The sequence below is a fragment of the Schistocerca cancellata genome, chromosome 4 (assembly GCF_023864275.1).
Source record: "Schistocerca cancellata isolate TAMUIC-IGC-003103 chromosome 4, iqSchCanc2.1, whole genome shotgun sequence".
In the NCBI taxonomy this organism is placed as follows: Eukaryota; Metazoa; Arthropoda; class Insecta; order Orthoptera; family Acrididae; genus Schistocerca; species Schistocerca cancellata.
Genome location: NC_064629.1, coordinates 825,408,169 through 825,426,000, shown reverse-complemented (window position 1 = coordinate 825,426,000; position 17,832 = coordinate 825,408,169). Strand labels below are relative to the sequence as shown.

The window sequence follows — 17,832 nt, the reverse complement described above, 5'->3', positions numbered from 1 at the left end:
GTATCTGAATTTGTAAATTTTCAATTCGGATTTATACACAGCACTCTAAGTAGATGGAACAAGCACTCCAGCCAAAAACGCTGAACAGTGGAATGATTTTCCTCACACATCTCCTACCCATAATTAGTATAGCTCTGCTAAAATCGGTACGCAACCTGCTAGCGAAAAATCTGGACGGAATAATACTGATTGGAAGTGGCGAGCCGGCCGATGTGGCCGAGCGGTTTTAGGCGCTTCAGCCCGGAACCGCGCTACTGCTACGGTCGCACGTTCGAATCCTAACTCGGGCACGGATGTGTGTGATGTCCTTACGTTAGTTAGGTCTAAGTAGTTCTAAGTCTAGGGGAGTGATGACCTCAGATGTTAAGTCCCATAGTGCTTAGAGCCATTTGAACCATTTTTTGGAAGTGGCGAAATACAGTACTTAATGAGTCAGCAGCTCTCTATAATTAGTGTGATGTTGAGCTCAGAAAGAACATAAGCTTTTAGTATTATACATTACACAGCTTTAGGAGTAAAATTTTCCAGGAAAGAAAATAAAAAAGAGTGTGTGAAACTGTTATGTATACAAATTGGCTTGAGACTAATAGTGGAGTTCTCTAAATAAGTACACTGCCGCCACTACTGTTCATCACTGTTACGATTGATATAATAATTTGGTTAACTTGAAAGAGGAAAGGACTGTCAGAGCAGATTTTCAACGTGTGGAAATCCCAGTTCCAGGAATACAACCTCCACACCAGCAAGACCAAGGCGGTGGTGATAACAGTTAACAAAGAGACAAAGAGGGGCATCCCGAAAGTGAGAAACTAGGAGAGCACCAACGAGAGTGTGTAGACACCTTCCCATACGCCGGAAGTATAATCTTCAGGGATAATTTGATTAGACAGGAGATTACGAGCAGAGTGTAAAAGCTTTCGGAATTCTACCAACAAGTGAGAATACTTTTATTGGACGACATGATACCAGAACCAGGAAATGAGTGCTGTTCGACAGTTATTTCATACCAATATTGATCCATGATAACGAAGGCATACACTCTCACAAAGAGAGGGACATCGAGACTCCAGGCATCAGAAATGAAATTCCTTAAATCTACCATCCAGAAGACAAAGATGAATAAATTAAGAAATGAAGAGGTGAGAAAGAAAGCTGGAATCAAGACATCCCTTCTAGACAGGGTCAGCACGTCCAGAGTACGGTGGTAAGGGCATTTAGTGAGGTTGGAGCCTACAAGTACAGCCCGACTAAATTTGGAAAACCATCTGTATGCTGTCCTGCACTGAGAGCTTGTCATCTACAAACCAAATGATGTAAATGTGAATTTTTAAATCTGTTGCTATTCTAGTTGACACACACACACACATACACACACACACACACACACACACACACACACAAAATCACAAAATGGTTCAAATGGCTCTGAGCATTATGGGACTTAACTTCTAAGGTCATCAGTCCCCTAGAACTTAGAACTACTTAAACCCAACTAACCTAAGGACATCACACACATCCATGCCCGAGGCAGGATTCGCACGACCGTAGCGGTCGCGTGGTTCCAGACTGCTGCGCCTAGAACCGCTCGGCCACTCCGACCGGCACACACACACAAACACGCGCGCGCGCGCGCGTGCGCGTGCGCGGAAAAAAGAGAGATAAAAGTAAACAAAATTAAAATTTGGCGCCAAACTCTCTCGGGAACAAATGAACGCCGACGGGGTTAGATCTCTCAACAACCTAGTGCTCAAGGCGTTCGTAAAACCGAAATTACACAAAGTACATTAACATGTGCGTACAGTGCCCTCAGAACGCAAAATAAGAAGGATCAGTCGCAATAAAACGTGAGTAATAACAAATATATACGCAAAACATTTTGCCACACCAAAATCACGCCGAGCGGTCTGACCGCTCGGTCTATGGCGCCGTGTCACGGAATGCGCGGCCCCTACCGTCGGAGGTTCGAGTCCTCCCTCGGGCATGGGTGTGTGTGTGTGTATGTTGTTCTTAGTATAAGTTAGTTTACGTTAGTTTAAGTAGTGTGTAAGTCTAGGGTCTGATGACCTCGGCAGTTTGGTCCCTTAGGAATTCACACCCATTTGAACCAAAACCATGGTTTTTTTTTTTTTTTTTAAATCAAGGGATGTGTTAACTCGCCGATAAAACTCACATTTACATTATTTGTGTTTCAGATGAGAAGCTATCAGTATAGGACGCCATACAGATGGCCCCGCAAAACCATATAATGTAAAATCACTTTTTTAGATCAGTTTGAAACGTCCCCTTAGAAAAATTATACATGACTGTGCTTAAACTGGCACTCAATATTTTTTAGCGCAACGCAATCTGACTTTCAATAATCCCTACAAGAGAATGGCCCTGACTAAATTAACCTATACGTTTCACAAATCACTTACCTCACAAAAATCTTCGTTACTCGAACTCCTGCAATACAGCGAGCGCCACTACTGCCAGCTAAATAAAAGATTCAAACTACTGAAGGCACTAACTACTGATAGGTATAGTTAGCAAAAGAAAGATTTTGATAGAGAACAAACAATGTATTTACCTTAATAGTGTTCAAAAGTCATATATATATATACACTCCTGGAAATGGAAAAAAGAACACATTGACACCGGTGTGTCAGACCCACCATACTTGCTCCGGACACTGCGAGAGGGCTGTACAAGCAATGATCACACGCACGGCACAGCGGACACACCAGGAACCGCGGTGTTGGCCGTCGAATGGCGCTAGCTGCGCAGCATTTGTGCACCGCCGCCGTCAGTGTCAGCCAGTTTGCCGTGGCATACGGAGCTCCATCGCAGTCTTTAACACTGGTAGCATGCCGCGACAGCGTGGACGTGAACCGTATGTGCAGTTGACGGACTTAGAGCGAGGGCGTATAGTGGGCATGCGGGAGGCCGGGTGGACGTACCGCCGAACTGCTCAACACGTGGGGCGTGAGGTCTCCACAGTACATCGATGTTGTCGCCAGTGGTCGGCGGAAGGTGCACGTGCCCGTCGACCTGGGACCGGACCGCAGCGACGCACGGATGCACGCCAAGACCGTAGGATCCTACGCAGTGCCGTAGGGGACCGCACCGCCACTTCCCAGCAAATTAGGGACACTGTTGCTCCTGGGGTATCGGCGAGGACCATTCGCAACCGTCTCCATGAAGCTGGGCTACGGTCCCGCACACCGTTAGGCCGTCTTCCGCTCACGCCCCAACATCGTGCAGCCCGCCTCCAGTGGTGTCGCGACAGGCGTGAATGGAGGGACGAATGGAGACGTGTCGTTTTCAGCGATGAGAGTCGCTTCTGCCTTGGTGCCAATGATGATCGTATGCGCGTTTGGCGCCGTGCAGGTGAGCGCCACAATCAGGACTGCATACGACCGAGGCACACAGGGCCAACACCCGGCATCATGGTGTGGGGAGCGATCTCCTACACTGGCCGTACACCACTGGTGATCGTCGAGGGGACACTGAATAGTGCACGGTACATCCAAACCGTCATCGAACCCATCGTTCTACCATTCCTAGACCGGCAAGGGAACTTGCTGTTCCAACAGGACAATGCACGTCCGCATGTATCCCGTGCCACCCAACGTGCTCTAGAAGGTGTAAGTCAACTACCCTGGCCAGCAAGATCTCCGGATCTGTCCCCCATTGAGCATGTTTGGGACTGGATGAAGCGTCGTCTCACGCGGTCTGCACGTCCAGCACGAACGCTGGTCCAACTGAGGCGCCAGGTGGAAATGGCATGGCAAGCCGTTCTACAGGACTACATCCAGCATCTCTACGATCGTCTCCATGGGAGAATAGCAGCCTGCATTGCTGAGAAAGGTGGATATACACTGTACTAGTGCCGACATTGTGCATGCTCTGTTGCCTGTGTCTATGTGCCGGTGGTTCTGTCAGTGTGATCATGTGATGTATCTGACCCCAGGAATGTGTCAATAAAGTTTCCCCTTCTTGGGACAATGAATTCACAGTGTTCTTATTTCAATTTCCAGGAGTGTATATATATATATATATATATATATATATATATATATATATATATATATCAGTCCATGATATCCAATATTACAAATTTACTCTTTCTTAATGACACACGTCCAGATCGTCCGCTCTCAAAATTCCGCCATCTCTCTCCCCACATTCACCACTGCTGGCGGCTCACCTCCAACTGCGCAACGCTACGCGCTGTTATCAGCCAACTGCCCAACACTACAATGGTATAAACTACAACAATGCAAACCCATACAGACTGCACACAGCACAACCAGTTATTTTCATACAGAGCGCTACGTGGCGGTGGCGTACCAATATAAGAACCTAAACAGCCTACTTACAAGTTACAATCTAAAATAGGTTCACGTCTTACAAATTTCAATAAACAAATCCATCTGATGATGGCACAAAGGTGTCGAAACATGTCTGGGTAACAAGAGAATAAACAGTGTTTTTGCATAAATGAAGGAACCTATATCCAATAATTGTAATTGCAAAGACAGATAAAATACAAGAGCTGCAAATCCAAAAGTTGAATAATTTCTGTCGGTCTTGAAACCGACTGTTGCATGTGACACTCGTCTCCGGTTCCTGTCAGATAGAATCGTTCTACGGTCACTGTTCTTACGCCGTCTTGCATGGTTGCGAGTAATACACCATTCCTTGTAGCCACGCTCGACAGCGCGTTGATGAACCAACAAATCTGGCAACTTCATTCTCGGCGTGGTCATGGACACTCCGAACACAATAACTCCTATCTGCCATTCAGTCACATCTCCACGTCGACCCACCTTACATCTCTGATTCCACACAATCGACTGACACATACAGACTACATCATTTCAATGACTTAAGTCAGTACTGGAGGGTCATTAACAGTTCCTGGGAAACTAGAGCTGTACAGTCATGATGATGTTACATTCATTACCAAACCCCTACTTAGTGTTAACAAAATAATCCTTCACCGTGTAGAGCGTGTTGCTTAACAGGTAATTTTCAACATCTTTTTAGGTAATTTCGTTTTAGTAATCTCATCCGTAAGCAGTTTATTATACAGTTTTATTTCTCGGTAGAAAATGATACGAGGGTCACTGCAAAAGAAATGCACACTATTTTTTTTAAAAAAATCCATCTTTTATTCCACATGTTTGAAAGTTTTACGGTGTGTAGATACATCCTTTAGGAACAATATTTTCATTTCGCTACATAATTTCCATCCCTCTCAACTGCCTTAGCCCATCTTGGAACCAGCACCTGTATATCCGCACGGTAAAATTCTGGACCAACCTGTTGGAGCCACTGTTTGGCAGCGTGCACAAGGGAGTCATCATCTTCAAACCTTGTCCCACGAAGATAGTCTTTCAGTTTCCCAAAGAGATGATAGTCACATGGAGCCAGGTCAGGACTGTAAGGCGGGTTTTTCAGTGTTGTCCATCCGAGTTTTGTGATCGCTTCCATGGTTTTTTGACTGACATGTGGCAGTGCATTGTCGTGCAACAGCAAATCATCCTTCTTTTGCCGATGTGGCCGAATACGACTCAGTCGAGCTTGAAGTTTCCTCAGTGTCGTCACATATGTATCAGAATTTATGGTGGTTCCACTTGGCATTATGTCCACAAGCAGGAGTCCTTCGGAATCGAAAAACACTGTAGCCATAACTTTTCCAAAAAAAGGTGTGGTTTTGAATTTTTTTTCTTGGGTGAATTTGCATGATGCCACTCCATGGATTGCCTTTTCGTCTCTGGTGAAAAATGATGGAGCCATGTTTCAACGCCTTTCACAATTCTTCCAAGAAATTCATTTCCACCATTCTCGTACTGTTCCAAAAGTTCGCTGCATACCGTTTTTCTTGTTTCTTTGTGAGCCACTGTCAACATCCTAGGAACCCGCCTGGAACAAACCTTTTTTAACGCCAACACTTTCAGTATTCTGCAAACACTTCCTTCCCCTATCCCAACGTAGCGTAACAATTAGTTCACTGTGATGCTTCTGTCAGCAGTCACCAATTTGTTAACTCTCTGCAGATTGTCTGGAGCGTGTGCAGTACGAGGCCTTCCACTGCGAGGACAATCCTCAATATTGCCGTGCCCGCTTACATCACGTAACCTACTTGCCCACCGACTAAATGTACTGCGATCGACAGCAGCATCTCCATACACCTTTTTCAACCTCGTGTGGATGTTTCCCACTGTCTCGTTTTCACAGCACAGGAATTCTATGACAGCACGTTGCTTCTGACAAACGTCAAGTGTAGCAGCCATCTTGAAGACATGCTGTGACGGCGCCACTCACGGGAACAGGTTGAACTAAGTTTGAAAACAAGCGGGAATGATGTATCTACACACTGCAAAACTTTCACACATGCAGAATGAAAACTGTATTTTTACTAAAATAGTGTTCATTTCTTTTGGAGTGATCCTCATATTTCGAATTTTACGCTACTGGGCATTAAAATTGCTACACCACGAAGATGACATGCTACAGACGCGAAATTTAACCGACAGGAAGAAGATGATGTGATATGAAAATGATTAGCTTTTCAGAGCATTCACACAAGGTTGGCGCCAGTAGCGACACCTACAGCGTGCTCACATGATGAAAGTTTCCAACCGATTTCTCATACACAAACAGCAGTAGACCGGCGTTGCCTGGTGAAACGTTGTTGTGATGCCTCGTTAATGAGTAGACATCACGTTTCCGACTTTGATAAAGGTCGGATTGTAGCCTATCGCAATTGCGGTTTATCGTATCGCGACATTGCTGCTCGCGTTGGTCGAGATACAATGACTGTTAGCAGAATATGGAATCGGTGGGTTCAGGAGGGTAATACGGAACGCCGTACTGGATCCCAACGGCCTCATATCACTAGCAGTCGAGATGACAAGCATCTTATCCGCATGGCTGTAACGGATCGTGCAGCCACGTCTCGATCCCTGAGTCAACAGATGGGGACGTTTGCAAGACAACAACCACCTGCACGAATAGTTCGACGACGTTTGCAGCAGCATGGACTATCAGCTCGGAGACCATGGCTGCGGTTACCATTGACGCTGCATCACAGACAGGAGCGCCTGCGGTGGTGTACAACGACGAACCTGGGTGCACGAATGGCAAAACGTTATTTTTTCGGATGAATCGAGGTTTTGTTTACAGCATCATGATGGTCGCATCCGTGTTTGGGGACATCGCGGTGAACGCACATTGCAAGCGTGTATTCGTCATCGCCATATTGGCGTATCACCCGACGTGATGGTATGGGGTGCCATTGCTTACACGTCTCGGTCACCTACTGTTCGCATTGACGGCACTTTGAACAGTGGACGTTACATTTCAGATGTGTTACAGCCCGTGGCTCTACCCTTCATTCGATCCCTGCGAAACCCTATATTTCAGCAGGATAATGCACAACCGCATGTTGCAGGTCCTGTACGGGCCTTTCTGGATACAGAAAATGTTCGACAGCTGCCCTGGCCAGCACATTCTCCAAATCTCTCACCAATTGAAAACGTCTGGTAAATCGTGTCCGAGCAACTGGCTCGTCACAATACGCCAGTCACTACTCCTGATGAACTGTAGTATCGTGTTGAAGCTGCACGGGGAGCTGTACCTGTACACGCCATCCAAGCTCTGTTTGACTTAATGCCCAGGCTTATCAAGGCCGTTCTTACGGACAGAGGTGGTTGTTCTGGGTACTGATTTCTTAGGATCTATGCACCCAAATTGTGTGAAAATGTAATTACATGTCGGTTCTAGTATAATATATTTGTCCAATGAATACCCGTTTATCATCTGCATTTCTTCCTGGTGTAGCAATTTTAATGGCCAACAGTGTATATTTATTCTTTCTTGGAAAATGTAAGTTCAGCCTAGATCTTGTTCCAGTGTACGAGCGCAGCATTCGGGTCTCGTTTCTTAAAAAGTGAGTATTTTTCTGTTGTAGGTTAGAAAGGCTGCAGAAGAGCATGATAGGCGGTGAGTGCGCCAACGATGAGGAACTGAAGGAGAAGCGGCTGCGGAAGAAGCGCGCGTCGGAGCGCCGCCTCAGAGCCCTCGCACAGGTCCTGGCCAAGGTCAGCGACGACGACGGGCTCATGCTCAAGGTGTGTAACTCAGTATCCAGGCTTCCTTACACTATACTGCATTGTAATAACACCAGCTTCTCGGCCCGCACCTGTGCGGCACGGTGTTGGTCAAATGTTACTTTCATTTCTCCTTCGGAGCGATCAGAATGAGTCAAACAATGTAAATGCAATCCTTAATGAAAACCAATTCTTACAGTTTTTTAAGCAGGTTCTCGTGTCGTACTAGGGGTCTTTTCTTCAGAGTGTATGCCAGTTGTGATATCTCAGAATTTCTGTTACACACCCCACTGAGGCAAATAAGACTCTGACCACTCGTGTTGCGTTTTGTTCTATGTACTCATATTAACAGAATCTTCCGTCGGTTCTTGGTAGAACAACATTATAATAATAAATGCAAAGCACCAGTTTGCTTTTGTTCTACAATATTATTTTAATTGCTAACCGGTTTTCGGCTTACAAGGCCATCTTCAGACATTTGCTGAGTATTGTCACCAAAGAAGTTAAATGTTAGCAGACAACATTGGAAGAGAAGTGACACATCTAGAGTGAAGTAGAAACATACAGTGAGTAACATCTTTGCAATGAAATAGTAAAAACTGAACAGTACATAAATAACAATGGAGTTGACAGGAAAACATTTAGCACAAAATAAGAATAGCATGCCTACATAACAGTTTATATTGATAAACAAAACTATTGAAATGAGATAAAATTAGTACTAGACAAGGCTGCATCAAGAGGTATGAAACATGGAGAGTGATACACAACCAATTAAAAAAGAAGAGACAGTTGTCAATGTAAATACAGAATACACGAGGAACTTAAGCCATATCAATACGATAAACAGAAATTAGTAAATGCGGGAAAATTGAGGTGTTTGAGGGAACCTACAGTTTGAGAGTGTGGTGGTACTGCAATTTAACATTAACATTATAATCAAAGCAGTGGCTGTATACCAGTTTACATTAAATAAATGAGCAAAGTAAAATATGTACAGTATTTGATGAGACAATGTAAACTGGTATACAGCCACTGCTTTGGTTATAATGTTAATGTTAAATTGCAGTACCACCACACTCTCAAACTGTAGGTTCCCTCAAACACCTCAATTTTCCCGCATTTATTAATTTCTGTTTATAGTATTGATATGGCTTAAGTTCCTCGTGTATTCTGTATTTACATTGACAACTGTCTCTTCTTTTTTAATTGGTTGTGTATCACTCTCCATGTTTCATACCTCTTGATGCAGCCTTGTCTAGTACTAATTTTATCTTATTTCAATAGTTTTGTTTATCAATAGAAACTGTTATGTAGGCATGCTATTCTTATTTTGTGCTAAAGGTTTTCCTGTCAACTCCATTGTTATTTATGTACTGTTCAGGTTTTACTATTTCATTGCAAAGATGTTACTCACTGTATGTTTCTACTTCACTCTAGATGTGTTACTTCTCTTCCAATGTTGTCTGCTAACATTTAACTTCTTTGGTGATAATACTCAGTAAATGTCTGAAGATGGCCTTGTAAGCCGAAAACCGGTTAGCAATAAAAATAATATTGTAGAACAAAAGCAAACTGGTGCTTTTCATTTATTATTCTATGTACTCGTTATCCACTGCCAGTTCTGTCTGATGCAGATCAAGCATACTGCAGAAGTCTGCAGGAGGATGCAAGACGACTTAGACAATATTTGTAGTTGGTGAATGGCAGCTTGCCTTAAATATGGAGAAATCTAAGTTGATGTAGACGAGTAGAAAAAACAATCCAGTAATGTCCGAATACAGCATTATTAGTTTACTGCTTGATACAGTCACATCGATTAAATATCTCGGCGTAACGTTGCAAAGCGATATGAAATGGAACGAGCACGTAAGGACGATAGGAGGGAAGGCGAATGGTCGGCTTATTGGGAGATTAGGGAAGTGTGGTTCATCTGCATAGAAGACCGCATATAGAACACACTGCTAGAGTGTTTGGGGTTCTTACCAGGTCTGATTAAAGGAAGACATCGAAGCTTTTTAGTAGCGGGCTACTAGATTTGTTACTGGTAGGTTCGAACAACACGCAAATGTTACGGATGTGCTTCAGAGACTCAAATGGGAATCCCTGGAGGGAAGCCGACATTCTATTCGAGGAATACTATTGAGAAAATCTAGAGGACAGGCATTTGAAGCTGAGTGCCGAACGATTCTACTGCGTAAGGACCATGAAGAGAAGAGAAATTAGGGTCCGTCCGGAGACGCGTAGATAGTCATTTTTCCTTCGTTCTATTGCGACTGGAATAGGAAAGGAAGTGAATAGTGGTGGTACAAGTTGCGAGGTATGTAATCGGATGTAGATGTAGAGTAATCTCTACGCTAGATAAACTGAAGTGACTAATAGCGGTACAAGGTGCCCTCCGCCACACACCATGCTGTAGTTTGCGGGGTATGTATGCAGATGTAGTTGTAGAGAAATCTCTACGCTAGATAAACTGAAGTGATTGGTAGTGGTACAAGGTATCCTTCGCCACGCACCATACTGTAGTTTGCGGGTAAAAGCAATCTCTACGCTAGATGAATTGAAGTTCCCCGGTACCTTAACAATAAATCTGTTCCATCTATTTTCTTTACCTACAATTGAGTCCTTGTGATCCATCTCCCTTCCTATCCCCATGCATTGTTACCCTCAGATATTTGTGGGTGACGACTTTCCTCGACTGTTCAGTAAAAAGCTACCACGTTTTGACATTTCGTGACATGCACAACTTCACATTTCTTTACGTTAAGAGCTAACTGCCTGTCTTCGTAAGAGGTAAATATTTTGTTAAGATCCGACTGGACAACAATACAGTTACAGTCATATAAATAGTCCTCATAAGTAAATGCATCATTTGGCAATAATCTGATGTTACAGGTAATAGTATCCGCAGAGTCAATAACGTACGAGAAGTAAGAACTGCGCTATCACACTAGTTTTCTGCCCGCATTTTATGTAGCCAACGTACTCACGGCGAACGTAGGATAATCAGTTAGTCTGCTACGGTTGCCCGGTTCAAGCGCAGCTAAACTTTATGCAGTGGATCGATAGGTGATTGGCCCGCCAGTAACAGGTGTGGTTGCGTGACCACACGTCCCCTGATCGAATGTCCGTGCCGACTGACAAATTCAGGAACTCGTAACATTCGTTTATCGTACAGACCTCTCGCGCCACTTCCGTCTTTCTAATCACTGATTTCATCTACTGACTTAATTTTAAACAATCATTTAACCTTGGTAAATTAATGTTAAACTTTATTAGCAGTTATTTTATTACTTATTCGCAGAGTATTTCTACTTATAAACGCCGACAGATGCATTAAGAATTTATATCTCATTGTGAATGGTATTATCAATAACAGCTCCATTTCATTGCTTGAAAAATATTCTACATCTACACGTGCCTCAAGCCATCGCAGAGCATATGTCGGAAGGTACACAGTAGTAGTAATACTAGTAGTATTACTGGCAGGAGAAGGAGTATTTATTGTTCTTCAATTATGATAAAACATAGTATTTGACACTTTAAACGACACAAAATGCAGAATATATATCAAAACAAGATTAAACCCTAGTTGTATTGCAATATTATTCTACCTTGCCCTCGAAATACATACAGATATATTTGCATACCATCCCACGTACATCACTTTACTCATTTGTCATTTACCGACTTCAATCACTTCAGTTATCCTACTGCAAAGCCTACTTCGGCAGCCTGCTGTGAACTTTAATATGACTAAAACAAAGACAAAACCATTGTTGGAAACATTCTTATACAAAATGACATCACTTGATTGGCATACATTTTATGTGTATATGTAGGAAGATGAGGCAAATGAAAACAGTAAAGAAAACAAAAGAAAAATCTGGGAAGGAGACTTAAAGTTCTGGGAAAAGAAATAAAAACTTAGAGGTTTCCTGACGAGGATGTAATTCTATTAGAAACGGTAAATGACTTGGAAGATCAGCTCAACGGACTGCACAGTTCGCCTATGGCGCGTTCGTGTGGTCCTATCCTAAGACATTTGACGATTATATAAGAAAACAATCTCAAAGTCCATTTTCTATACAATCAAAAATTTTTATGTTTACCTTTCAGTCTGTGTTTGTCTGCATCATCCAACGTCCAGAACTGTTCTTTAATAGTTTTGTTTTATTTTTGATTACTGTAAACGCATTGAAGACACTGTCTTTTCTTGTTAACTAGCCGGCTGGGGTGGCCGTGCGGTTCTAGGCGCTACAGTCTGGAGCCGAGTGACCGCTACGGTCGCAGGTTCGAATCCTGCCTCGGGCATGGATGTGTGTGATGTCCTTAGGTTAGTTAGGTTCAATTAGTTCTAAGTTCTAGGCGACTGATGACCTCAGAAGTTAAGTCGCATAGTGCTCAGAGCCATTTGAACCATTTGACCCTTGTTAACTAGGTAACTGCGGAAGCTATGTGTTACAACTGTGTCTACTCACGTATAACGTGCAAGATAAGAAGAACAACTTCTTTTTTCTTACCGCTTAATGTCCCTTCGACAGAGAGATCATTAGATACGAGGAAGTACACTGTGTGATCAAAAGTATCCGGACACCTGACTGAAAATGACTTACAAGTTTGTGGTGCCCTCAATCTGTAATGCTGGAATTCAATATGGTGTCGGGCCACCGTTAGCCTTGATGACTGCTTCCACTCTGGTAGGCATACGTTCAATCACGTGCTGGAAGGTTTCTTGGGGAATGGCAGCCCATTCTTCACGGAGTGCTGCACTGAGGAGACGTATCGATGTAAGTCGTTGAGGCCTGGCACGAAATCGGCGTTCCTAAACATCTCAAAGGTATTCTATAGCATTCAGGTCAGGACTCTGTGTAGGCCAGCCCATTACAGGGATGTTATTGTCGTATAATCACTCCACCACAAGCCGTGCATTATGAACATGTGCTCGATCGAGTGCAAGCTTTCTCGGCGAATTTCATATATGAAGTCTTCACGGGTTGTCAGCAGTGTAGCATCGTCGTCTCGCTGCAAAGTTTCGATGGAATGCGTCTCCATCATCTTCAGGCGAAGTGTCGGGATATCGCTGCTGCTGCTGCTGCTGCTCTCATCTGTTACTTTCCCCTCTTTGGGGAAGAGTGAGTGGGAGTTTGTAGCCTTTCGGCTTTTACTCCCCTGTGTACGTGTGTGTGTGATTATTTCTGTAGTTTTTTGGTGTCTGTGAAATGTGATGATTGCTCTGTTTGTGTCTGGTACTTGCCTGAGGTTGGCGAGATCATCATCATCATCATCATCAGCCAATTCAATCATTAGATGATGTGGCCTCTTCGAGTCGTGGATTCAGGTAGGCTTTCAGAAGTCTTCTCCAAGTGGGACGGTCTTGGGCAGTTCTCTGCCAGGTGTTACCAGCGATCTTCTTGATGTCTTTGTCCCATCTGTCTGGTGGTCTTCCTCTAGGCCTCCGGTGCTCTCTCGGACTCCACTCCAGTACTAGCTTCGTCCACCTGTTGTATTTTCTTCTTGCGACGTGGCCAGCCCACTGCCATTTCAAGGAACCTACTCTCTCTAAGATGTCATTAACCTTCGTCACAGACCGGATGTCATCTGCCCTTTTCCTGTCCTTTCTTGTATAGCCCAGCATTGATCTCTCCATGGGTCTCTGTGCTGTCCTAAGTTTCCCTTTTGTGAATGAGTTCAGTGTCCATGTCTCGCATCCGTACGTCATCACAGGAAGAATGCATTGATCAAATACTGCTTTCTTCAGATTTACTGGCATTTTTGATCTGAATACTTTTGAATTCTTCCCAAATGCTTTCCAACCAAGCTTGATGCGTCGATAGATTTCTGGTCTTATGTCTCCCTTCATATTTATAATCTGGCCAAGGTAGACATATTAACTGACCTCTTCTAGTAGACTGTCCTTGACTTTCACATCTCCAGCTGGGACCCATTTGTTGGATATTACTTTTGTTTTGGAAAGGTTCACGTTCAAGCCAACCAGCTGACATTCCAATGCAAGATCTGTAACTAAGTTTTGGAGCTCTGTGAAGTCTTTGGCCAGTAAGGCAATATGGGAAGGAGCAGGATTAAGGGATTGGGTAATTGGAATTTTCTCTTAGACTTAATCGTCGAAGATCGTCATGGGGCGCTTGTGCTTGTCGCGGGACATGTCATACCGGCCTAGGGAGCGGATGAGGACGTTTCCTGATCTGGAAGAACCTTCATAGAAGGCCCTTGCCAGATCTTGGAAACGCTCTCTGAGAAGTGGGATTTCAACTGCGGCGTGCAGGTCATCTATGGGGAATCCAAGAGAGAAATGCAATGCCTTCCTGAGGGCGCGGTTCTGCAGCCTCTGGAGTTTGTCCAGGTGGTGCTTCGCCGCGTATCCACAGACAGGGCATGCATATTCCATTACTGGCCGGATCAGGGCCTGGTACACGTTTACTGCTACTGGGCAGGGAAGGGATCTGGCTGAGTTCAGGATTGGGTATAGGATGGACATTCTGGCGCAGACCTTCCTGTGGACCTCGTCTATGTGGGGTTACGCCAAGGTGCTTGGCGGTTCTGCGCCAGGGGAGTTGGGTTCCATTTAGGTGAAGATGGAGGGGGGAACGCTGAGGAGGTTCGCGCCTTCCGAGCCTGCGGGTAATCAGCATAGCCTGTGTCTTTTAAGAGTTGATGGTGATACGCCAGCGACGGGCCCAAGTTTCTGTGTCATCTAAAACCCTTTGTAGCCTACAGATGACCAGGTCCTTGTTCGCATTTCTTGTGTAGAAGGCTGTGTCGTCTGCGTACTGTGCAGTGTGCACCAGGGGGGCCGTTGGTGTGTCCGCAGTGTACAAACTGTACAAAACGGGCCCCAGGACCGATCCCTGTGGCACCCCAGCACGGATACGCCTTTTGGTGGAGGTGGCAGTTTCTACTTTGACGGAGAAAGTTCTATTCGTGAGATAGCTTTTGATCAGCTTACTATACTCCCGGGAAACCCTTGTGTGTACAACCCTCTATGCCATACTGAGTCAAAGGCTTTGGCTACGTCTAGTAGCACTATCCCGCAATAGCTTCTGTAGCTGAAGCCTTCTGTGGCTGCTTCAACCACTCTCATGATCTGTTGTGGGGCAGAGTGGTTCTGCCGGAACCCGAATTGGAAATCCGGCAGAAGTTGCTCTCTGGTAATGTGTTCCTGTATGGGTCTTAGCAGGAGGCGCTCATAGATCTTGCTGAGAGTTGGCAAGAGGCTAATCGGCCTGTAGTGCTGCGGGAATAGAGGCTCTTTCCCTGGTTTTTGTATCGCGACCACTTCCGCATGTTTCCAGCAAGCTGGGAACTCGCAGGATCGAGTAATCTCGTTGAGAACGTTCGCAAGGTGTGTGATCTCCGTGGGTGGGAGATTTTTGACTAACTGATTGGTGACACTGTCATGTCCTGGTGCCTGTTTTGTGGGGAGGGACCTAATTTCTTTTGCCACGTCCTCGGGGGCGAAAAGTGTGGGTTCGTCCTCTGGGTCCTACTCAGCATTGAGGAAGACAGCCAGTTGACGGCTGACTACCTCTTCATGCTCTTCATCCTGGGGTTCTGCCGCTTGAAACTGCTTCTCGAAGGAGTCGGCGAGGGCGTTGGCCTTCCCAGCATGGCTGTAGACCAGACCCCGCTCGCCGTGCAGTGGCGGCATCCTAGCGCGTCTTTTTGTGAATTGTTTGGTTGCTTGCCATAGTGTATGATCGTCTACTTTGAGAGCTGTGAGGCGGTTTTACCATTGCTGCTTTCTGTGCTCATTGAGCGCTACCTTCAGTTCTCTCTGTAGACGATTGCGCAGCCTCCTGGTGGCCTGATTTCTGGTGATCTTCCACTCTTTTGCCATTCTGTTCTTATGTCGAATTTGAGCTAGCAAGTGTTCCGGGAGTTGTATTTGCGGCGGTGGTCCATCCCTTTGCGGAGGGATGGCCTCTTCCGCTGCCTGCAAGATGGTACCCGTTAGGTCTTGCAGCGCTTGTTCTACTATTTCGGCAGTAGGTGACGGAGCGCGAGCGATATCAGAGGCGATAGTTTCTCGGTATCGCTCCCAGTCTGTGTGTTTGTAAGACGTCTGGTACCGTGTGAGTGCTACCCATTATCCCACGTTGACCTCTAGGTTCACTGGGTTGTGGTCGGAGGACATTCTGTTGATTGTCCTCGCGGCCACAAACCCCGCGATCCTCCTAGTGAGAGCTATGTCTAACACGTCTGGCCTGCCTCCATTTCTTTGGAAATGCGTGGACTCGACCGGAACATCATAAGTGGGGTAGAGCAAACCATAAGGAGACTACCTGAAGAAGCTGCAGAAGAAGTAAGAAGAGACGTCTGCAGAGTACTAGACAAATCAAAGATGCCGAAGAATGACATTTCGGCGGCAGAACGAAAGGCGTTACAGGCACTCAGGGAGGACCAGCACACAGTGGTCTTGGCAGCGGACAAGGGCAACGCGACGGTGCTGCTTAAATCAGAAGACTAATGGCAGAACATCGACGCCCTCCATCAAGATCCTGCCTATAAGAGACTAAGGAAGGACCCCATCACAACACTGACCCGCAAGACCGTTGAGATGCTCAACAACTCAGGACCAGAGAACGATATCATCAAGAAGCTGTACCCGAGGGCACCTGTACCACCACGTCTCTATGGCTTCCCAAAGATCCCATTACGACCTATTTTAATCACTATTAACTCGCCGACATATAGTATTGCTATGCATTTATCACAGATGCTAAAACCCTTGGTGGGTTACGGTCCACACCATGTGAAAAACTCGGCTGAGTTTGTGAAAGTGCTACAGGGAATGCGGCTGGAAAATGAAGACCTACTAGTCAGCTTCGATGTGACATCCTTATTCACACGAGTACCAATAGAAGACTCCCTGGCTTTACTCGAAGAACACTTTGAGGAGGATATCATCAAGCTCTTTCACCATGTTCTAACCACCACCTATTTCAAGTGCGGTGCGAAGTTCTAAAAACAGATAGATGGTATAACTATGGGCTCCCGCCTAGCACCAGGCATAGCCGACCTATACATGGAGCACTTCGAAAAGCTAGCACTGGACACTGCTAAACACAAGCCAAAAGCCTTCTACAGGTACGTTGACGATACCTTTGTAGTTTGGCCACATGGCAGGGACAAACTGCTAGAGTTCTATCAACACCTCAACAGCGTACACGGAAATATCAAATTTACCATGGAGATAGAAGAGAACAGAAGCTTACCCTTTCTGGATATCCTGATCACAAGAAACATGGACGGCACGCTGGGACACGCAGTGTATAGAAAGAAAACACACACGGACCTCTATCTTAACGCCAATAGCTGCCACCACCATGCACAACGCAATGCTGTACTCAACACCTTAGTGCACAGGGCCAGGTCCATCTGCGATAAGGAAAGTTTGCCAGGAGAATTGCAACACCTAAAGGATACCTTCAAGAAAAATGGATGCAGTGAGACACAAATAAGGAGAGCTCTGAAGACCGACCACAAGAAGAGAGAAGAGAGACCGGATTAAGACGAAGCAATGGGCTGTGCGTTCTTGCCATACGCGGGTCCTCCGACGTCCAAGATCGCGAGAATTCTCAAGAAACATAAAGTGAAGACCGTTTTCCGAGGTCTGACGGCACCAGGTGTGTACAAGATCGGATGCGAATAAGGGATGCAATATATAGGACAGACGCAGCGTTGCATCTCACAGCGCCGCAGTGAACTCATT

At 45.2% G+C, this 17,832-nt stretch overlaps 1 protein-coding gene across 1 annotated transcript in view; it reads left to right on the top strand.

Moving 5' to 3' along the window:
- The window catches only part of LOC126183592 (osmotic avoidance abnormal protein 3), a 381,860-nt gene that overhangs the window by 227,396 nt on the left and 136,632 nt on the right, over window positions 1-17,832 (top strand). The window contains exon 11 of the mRNA XM_049925691.1: window positions 7,961-8,120. Within this exon, the coding sequence (XP_049781648.1) occupies window positions 7,961-8,120 (160 nt within the window). The remainder of the gene's footprint in view (window positions 1-7,960; window positions 8,121-17,832) is intronic.